This window comes from Diadema antillarum, unplaced genomic scaffold, assembly GCF_040938485.1.
Source record: "Diadema antillarum isolate AM-2024a unplaced genomic scaffold, OU_Dant_1.0 seq00002503_RagTag, whole genome shotgun sequence".
NCBI classification, from domain to species: domain Eukaryota; kingdom Metazoa; phylum Echinodermata; class Echinoidea; order Diadematoida; family Diadematidae; genus Diadema; species Diadema antillarum.
In genome coordinates, this window is record NW_027273107.1 from 15,997 (window position 1) to 24,491 (window position 8,495).

Below are 8,495 nucleotides of genomic sequence, written 5' to 3' on the forward strand. Positions count from 1 at the left end.
TTTGACGCCTAGAAACTTGTTGAACACCTTAGACATTCTTGTCCGCCCGCGTGGAAGCAACAGTATATGAATTTGAAAGGGTTTTTTTTTCTTTCTCTCTACGTGCCAATTGACAATGGCTTTTAGACCTAAGTGGTTTCATCCTCTAGTGACAGGCGTTTTGGCCCAGCATGGATAAACTTTTAAGTGACAATTACATTGACGTTGTATACATATGTATGTATACATGTAATATATATATATATATATATATATGAATATACATACGTATATATTATATATATACGCTTTATTATGTATATTTATGCCATTACTGCACGTATTGGAAATATATTATCTTTCGTCAGAAGTGTCCACATGCTGCTCATGCGCGTGGTCCTCCCTTGTCATTTCAATTGTGTTTTCAGACGTCGTTTTCCTGACGAAGCACGATAAAGAGATTTGCGCAAAGCTTTTCTGGGGTCCGATGGTACGGCACATCGAAACGAAAAGAAACGTTCCGTAGAACCAGCTTATGGTCATGACGAGAACGAGGAACGTACCCAATTGCACGTAACTGAGTACCGTTGCGGGCAGCATGAAGGCTCCAGCAAAAAAGGTGGTTAGGGCCGCCATGGTTAGAGCGGCGCTAAGTGTTCGCAAGGCGAACATAGACCGCCCCTCACGATCTTCGTCAGGAGCCTGGCCGTAGGAGACGCCATAGTGGATCGTGAAATCCACCGAGAGTCCGACAGCTAGTGACAAGATGGTCGACTCGAAGATGTTCAGCTCCCAACCTAAGAGGACGACAGATGCAATGACGACGAAAACTGCAAATGCAATTGTTAGTATGGCATACAGGGTCACGAGAACATTCCTGATGGCTATCAGCAGGACGACAGCCGCTACTGCCAGAGATACGCCGACCGAGAGCGGTGCACCGGTGGCCAGGCCATTCTGTAGATCGTAGAAAAACAGCTGCGTACCGTTGGAGCTCACGAACCAGCCATTCTCCATTCCCGCTGGCGCATCATCCACTTGTGAGTCTACAAATTGGTTTAGCTCCTGCCAGAAGTTACTCATTTCTTGGTAATCCTGAGATAACTTTATATTTGTTTGCAAACTGATAGTCAGTGCAACGATAGTGTCATCGTCACTGAAGAATAGACCGGGACTCCCATAATTGCAGATGTGGGGGTCAAGAACACAGCGTATCGTGGAGTAAACTTTTGCACACTGGACGAATAAATCAGGAGTATAAGGAAAATGTGTTTGACTACAGCATGGAGAGAGACTTCCCCCATCTAATGGATTTATACATGGCCCCTCCATGAAATCTCGGAAAGAATCGATAAAACATCCTTCCTCGAGCAACGGGTCTGCGTCGCTGTCGTGGAAACTCGCATTCCGGAAATTTGCACAAAACTCATACAGCCATTGTTGAGCCTCTTCTGATGTGACGTCGAACGTTTCGTCCATGACGGTCGTTCCCTCTGAGTCTGGGTCCCAGTGATCGCCATTATCCAATGCCTTGATACCCCACACAACGAAGGCGGGCAAGTTCCTGGCAGAGTCGCTTTCAAAGGCAAAGTTCTTCTTGTAGACTTGGTCGTATCGCTCGAGTATGTGACTACTTCGGAAAAATTGAAAATCGGACTGGGACGGCAAGCGCAATCGGGGTGTGATGAAGACCACGACAAATCCGCCTATTCCAAGCCCAGTCAGAAGGATTATCCACAGTATCCTCAATTTATTGATAGCGATTGGCAGATAGACCTCGAAGAAGGTGCTGCCAGCTCTGGCTATACGGTTGTAAAACCGCCCAACAGTAAACCAACATCCACAACACTTACAGGATGAGCCCTCCTCGTCGTTGCCGTTGCATAAGAAGTACTTTTCATGGATCATCACGGCCGCTGGGATCCACGTCATCGTGAGGACGAAGTTGACGATGATGGAACTGCCCGCAAACACCGAAAAGGTGCGAATGGCGGTGATTGAGCTGACGATCCCGGCGAACAGGGCCGACGACGTCGTGAAACTCGTCACAAACATGGTGATCGAAGCGTGCTTGAGCGTCTGTTGGAGAATCATAGCATGGTTAACTCGACCTCCCCCAATTTCTGCCTTGACTAACTTCCAGATGTCGACGTATACGAAACAGTCGTCAGCACCAATGCCGATGACAAGTACAACCGTGACTACGTTGATGAATCCAAAGAAGGGAACTCTAAATATGGTGTGATAAAGAAAATAAGCAACGACCATTGCCATAATCATACCTAACACAGTCATGAGGGTGATGAATAAAGACCCAACGTACATCCATATGACGAGCAAAACGAAAGCACACCCAACCCCTATGTACAACGAGTCCGACAATAGATAAGGTGCGAAAAGATTGAACTTGAAATTTCCTCCGATGCCTATTATTCGCAGAGAATCCCCTTGGAGGGAGGACGAGCTTATATGATCATTGTAAAAATCGTACCAATACCACTCGGGGAGGGGAGGAGCTACCAGGGTGTACTCTAGAGCAAAATTTCCTTCCGACACCATTGCTGCAAAATCATCGGGCGTGAGATAATGGAAAACTGTATGAATCAAAGTGCTGTAGTACGTGCAGTTGTCTGGTACGCCGATGCAGGTGATATCATCAGTGCCATCAAAACAAGCACCTGAAGCTCGATAATAGTCTACGCATTCAAGAAGCACAGTTTTCAGAACTTCTACGTCGGCTTCAACAATCCCCGCACAAGAGTCTTTACCGGCGACGAGGGCCGTCACATGCCCGAGAGACCAAGTTGGACAGCGGGTACTATTGTCCGTGTAACAACAGCTGATGAATCCGTCGGTCTCGCGATAATTTTCCCGGTCGTGTTGGCACACAGCTCTCATGACGGTTGCAGAGAACATGTCCGCTCCACCGTCAGATTGGTACACCATCCGCAATGGGTTGCTCACTACAAAATGAGAAAAAAAATATAAAGTTCTCAGAGAATAATTGAATAGGCGTTGTGGTGCAGCATTGGTAATACACGTTAAATATTGGGCTCTGACATAATCTCAGATGCCTCGGTTTCAGGGTGATCTATCACTTGGTTTAGTCCCATTTCGTCTAATAGATATTTAGTCTCAACCCACGTGGTCTAATCATATTTCGTCTGCAACCAGTTCGTCAATTGACCACTTAGTCTATGTGCCACTTCATTACCAGTTGGTCTACTTCCAGGTGGGCTATACCCATTTCGTCTAATACCTACAGTTGATCTGACGATATGGAAAAAAAAAATCAAGGAGACAAAATTGCAATTAGACCATCTGGTCATTTATAGACGAAACGAAATTAGCCAAACTGGTCATTCGACCAAGTGAGGATGAGACCAAACGGGCATTAGACAGAAGTTATATTAGACCAATGAGTTTATAGCCGTTGTGGTGTTAGACGAACTGGGAAGTAGACCATCTGATATTAGACCAAGTGGCAATAAACAGGTATCAGTGCCCTCTTTTCATGTCTTTACCATAAAGCCGGTTGCTCGGTTTTTTTATTACGGTGAAGAAGGCGGCAAAAACGACTCTTCAAGTACTTTGATCAAAGAGTTAACTATATTTGTTTTCCTGTTTCCTGTTTATGCGTGCTCAAGAAGTCACTCGTTGATGAGAATTCGAACTCACATGAATCATAAGTGACGCAACCAGTCATCTACTGCTAAAATAATACAGTTAGATAGTTATAAACAACTACAGTCTTGAGAAAAGTATCGGTTCGGTATAGAAATAATGGAGAGAGAGAAAGAGCGAAAGTGAAAAGGACAGAGAGCAAGAGAGATGGACAACTTACAAACATTTTGGCAAGAAGGAGTGAAGCGAAGTACCGACGTCGTGAGATTGCTGTCACTTGAGTCCGAGTCTTCGACGATGAAGGTTCCATCTGCAGACAGACTGGAGTTGAAAGTGGACGGATAAGGGTTGTACAACACAGTTGCAGAGTCTTCCGGGTCCGAATGTCTCGCATATGTCAGAAGGCGAGCGCTCAGGGTTGTGCCTCGCGCTTCGAACCCCTGCAGACCAGGCACACAACACGAAAAATATGGATCATTACATGGAAGTTATACAAGCTATAGAATGCGCCGTTTAGGCTGTGATAAGCAACGAATTTTGCTATGAACTCAGTTGAGTGGAAAAGCGTCACTATGTTTCGACCGTTACCATGTCGAAAGTCTTTGTGTATTATTGCAGAGCAACACAAATCGACGAAGTTGCAGAATTGACAATTAATGTTGCCTGATGCACCGTCGGGCTTTTTTTCACGTCTTGATATCAATCTTACAATAGAGATAAACAAAAACAAATTTGACAAATGTAAATTCATAAAAGAGTAAAGACATCGATAAATGACGAAATTCATGGACCATGTGCAACTTCAACAGCTACTGCGATCTGAGATTATTGTGTTAAGATTCAGGTCTCCAGTTTGACATGTCAGTGATTCTTTTATTGAAGAAACTGTTCCTCCTAATCTTTCAAAGTTCTGACATGTGCAGACACTGCCATATCAGACGGCTAAATTCCACACCAGAAGCAAACTCACGTATTGGTTCTGCCACTTTAGTCTTTCTATTCGTCCATACCCAATTTCATTCGTCTTATGATTAAACTGCAAATGAACTGTACTGTGTGCAAAGTCGGGGGAGGGGATGGTCGGCGATTTAGAGAGTCTAATACTCAATTGGAATCATTATAAGATAGAAGGTTAGAGCCTTAATCAATAGTTCCGTTAAGGCTCGAGTCAGAAGTGCAGAAGCGAAAAAATAACTTCACATCACAAGCAGTGAGTAGATAATCGTAAAACTAGACAGCTGAAAGCAGAGAAATGGCAACAAAGTTACACACCAAAAGTTCTTGCAGATTTGTAAAGAAAACACACGAAATGCCCTTTACGGCCTCTGTATTGGCACTACAAGCCTAACATTGTACACCACCGCATTTGATAACACGATTTCCATCAACTTGTATATTGATCAAAGATGATAGTAACAATTGCTAAACGTACTTTAGTTGGGTCTTCGAAGGATGGCAAGGGTCCTGTGAAGACTGCCACGGCCCCAAGACCGAGGACACAGACCAGCACTGCGACCAGCACAGCGGATGGATAGTTTGCCACAAACCAAGAGTATCTGCATGGTGCAATAATTATGATAAAAGGGATTCAGTTATTGTTATAGAGATTAATGATTAAGAAACACTAGGGAGGAAGGGGGAGGGCGAAACTGAAAAGAAATGACTGACAATAAAAAGTTAGCTATTGAATTAAGGCTGAAATCTGAAATGGAAAGGTAAGTATGACACAAACAGAATTTATTCATAAAGATAATCATATGAACGGTAATTTAGCAACTTAAAGGCTTCACAACAAGAACATACATTACAGTGTACATGTATCACATGCCAGGGCGCCGCAGAACCACAAACCTGGGTGAAAAAAAAAGGGGGGGGGGGGGCAACCCTGTACTAGAAGTTTGGCTCTAAACATGAAGTAAGCGGGAAAAGTAACATCCGAAAAACGCATGAAAACACATGAATCGGGAGGGCTATAGCACCGAGATTCCGAAGGTGAGGGTGGGAAAAGGGAGCATTGACTCTTATCTATAAATGTGTATAAAAAGACCTCGCTTGGTAAAGTTGCAACATCAACGACATCCAGAAATGTATAAACAAGCATTCCGGAATTACGACAGAAGAGACATAATTGTGGAATCTCTATCACTGCGACCGATATTTGATAAATAAAGAGGCAATTTCACATTACATCAGGACATGTGACATAGTCAATGCCAATGTTTTAGTTGACTGAAAAGTGAGCGTCGAAAATATCAAAACAATAGCTGACTTGACAGACTTCGCGGAAGAAACGTCGTAATCATTTTTCGTGTTTACCTCTCTTCCTGAGACAAAAGATTAGCTTCATTCTTTCACGACGATGAACATCTTCCGCAATAGTTGACGTTATAGTATCGAGATTTACATATTCTGTTAATCGATATGTCATATCATATTCGAGCAGGTACAAGATTATACTCACATTTTTGATAGCTTAGACGTTTTTCCTATCACAAGCAGACTTAACTCGAGTTTCACTATACAACATGCCGAATAGAAGTCTGTGTATCATAGTCATTTATATGGATGTACTGTCAAAATCACACAACTTTGTTAGCTATTGGACGTCATTCATGCTAACTGCGTTCTAATTAGGACAGTGGTCCACGTTGTCAGCACAATACGCCGAGAATTGCACTAATATATTGCGACAAGATGGGAACTAATAATCAGATAAAAGTCCGTGATATATAACGTATCGTCTGCAAATCTAATGTAGGCATCAATGCAAAGAAACAGAGACCGATGGGGGAAACAACAATATTGAACTTACCCCCTACCGCAGCCACAACCTCGTTCCCTCTCATTATCACCATCAGCCACAGCTTGCCCCCGGCCCTGGTCGGCAGTGTGCTCGTCATCGGTGCCTTGGTCCCCTCTCTCGGGATTGGAGCTGGCTGGTTTAATTTTCATCGCTTGGTTCGATGTGGTGTCAAAACGATTTACTTCTGCCGTCAAAGACCCTGAGAAATGAAGTGAATCACCTGTATCAAAGTGCGTTCATGGCTCAAACTGAGGTATGGTTGAAAAACAACAAAAAAGAAACAAGTCACCTTGTGTTCATGAACCTTTGTAGGTCTAGACACATTAGTGAGTTTCGGCTGGTGAATGACACGTGCGGGGAAACCCACAATACCATACTGAAGAGACGTATACGTCCAACCTGATTTCCCCTTACTGAGGTTTTCCCCTGCAGGACGTTGATTATATAATTTCTGTTCTTGAAGACAAATCAACGTGACTCCAAGCCATGGCGAATGATGTCATCAGGACAATGTGAGAACGGCTGGGAGACGAAGCGAAGAATCAACGCCCAAAGACGTAGCATTTTATTGAAAGCGACTGACGATCGACTAGCTAGGTCTACACTCCGCAAAATGCTAGCCTCTCCATAAGGCGACACGGTAGCATTGAAGACTTAGAGCAGAACGCCAATGGCTTAGACAACCTGTATCTCGAGTTCTGCTACAAACCTATTTCCGTAAATACATCTCGATCCCGTGCCACACTGGTCGTGTGGTACCCACGTAGCTAAGTAGACGAGTTGTATACACAGTGCCTAACAATAGAAGACAATTATCCCAACAGTGACAGCATTATCGATTTTTCTTACAGCCCAGACAGCCCGCACGTACAGACTGTAAAGTACGCATTGCGATACGACTGCCTTTCGCTCACACACCCGACCCATTTGAGTATACATTCTGTCTATCCATTCATTCATTAAAAAAATGTAAACGGATCCGATTGCTACCTCACTGTACACCAGCTCGCACTGTTTATTTTTTCAATGATTTAATTCGTAGGTAGGTGAAATCGAAACCACGGTGTCACGATATCAAATTACAATTATTATGATGACGTAATATTTCCTTGTATTCAGCATCTAAATCACCAAATATTTTTTTTCCCATACATGTTTATTACTGTGTCCTGCCATCATTTTTGATAAAATCTCATATCTTAACTAACGGAATTATTTTTTTTTTCGTCGTGGGGTTTTCGGGTATATTGCATGATGAAAATTGATGTTTAATGCCGAACTGAAGAAAAAAAAAAGATACACTGAAACAAAATACAACAACATTGGAATGTATCATTCATTTATAGAATGTTGGCACTTGCACGTTTTCTTTTTATTTTCGATGGGGTAAAATCATTTTTTTTTTTCAATTACCGTACTCTGAGTTTCTGTCCCTATTTTCAAAGACTTTTTTTCTTAGTTCCTTAATAAAGTCACTTCATTGTTGTTGCTTTTTGGTTGGAGTATGATAGTAAAATGACCAGGTTTATACAGTGTATGTATAATTTTACACAACTGTATATAAGAGAATTGGTCTGCTATCCCCTGATAATAGTGGTGTCAGTAACCTACTGTTTTGTTTTCTTTAGTATCCCCCATTTCTGTTTTTTTTATTGGTACCAATGAAATTTTAAAGTCAACCATTCGCACTTGTCATCAATTGCTGATGTGAAAATTCGACGATGAAAAAGTACCGATAATCGCGTTAAAATACAAAACACAACGTGCTCAGGTTGTCTTACTTTTGCTCAAAAAAGGTACATCTTTGAGCTATAAAAGTAGGAATCGCTGACGACCGGGAAAGCTCGCCCGCATCATAAGTCAGTTTAAACTAAAACAACTAAAACGCACGCACACGCACACACACACACACACACACACACACACACACACACACACAGGGACTCATAAACAGATCTGATATAAGACATTTCTGTCCAGGCAGCGTCCAAAGTAGTCCTATTAATACTTTCACATCAGCCTTTGTCGGGAATCTTGGCTAAGGGGTTTATCATTTCACACCGCGCAAATTTACTCAAGGCTTTAGCTC

At 42.7% G+C, this 8,495-nt stretch overlaps 1 protein-coding gene across 1 annotated transcript; it reads right to left on the reverse strand.

Annotated features, from left to right (window-relative positions):
• Positions 1-333: 333 nt before the first annotated feature.
• On the reverse strand, positions 334-6,885 carry LOC139714891 (protein dispatched homolog 1-like). Its single transcript, XM_071626535.1, has 4 exons — positions 6,416-6,885; positions 5,036-5,159; positions 3,824-4,043; positions 334-2,942 (listed from the first exon to the last, which is right to left on the reverse strand). The coding sequence occupies exons 1-4, from the start codon at positions 6,553-6,555 to the stop codon at positions 334-336; spliced, it is 3,093 nt and encodes a 1,030-aa protein (XP_071482636.1). The 5' UTR covers positions 6,556-6,885.
• Between the last annotated feature and the right edge of the window lie 1,610 nt (positions 6,886-8,495).

Excerpts from the sequence above, each read along its gene's own strand:
- LOC139714891 (XM_071626535.1), bottom strand. The coding sequence starts at position 6,555 with ATGAAAATTAAACCAGCCAGCTCCAATCCCGAGAGAGGGGACCAAGGC. Across the intron at positions 4,044-5,035 it reads CCTTCGAAGACCCAACTAAA|GGGTTCGAAGCGCGAGGCAC; the intron begins GTACGTTTAGCA and ends CCTGGTCTGCAG. Across the intron at positions 2,943-3,823 it reads TCCTTCTTGCCAAAATGTTT|TGAGCAACCCATTGCGGATG; the intron begins GTAAGTTGTCCA and ends CTCATTTTGTAG.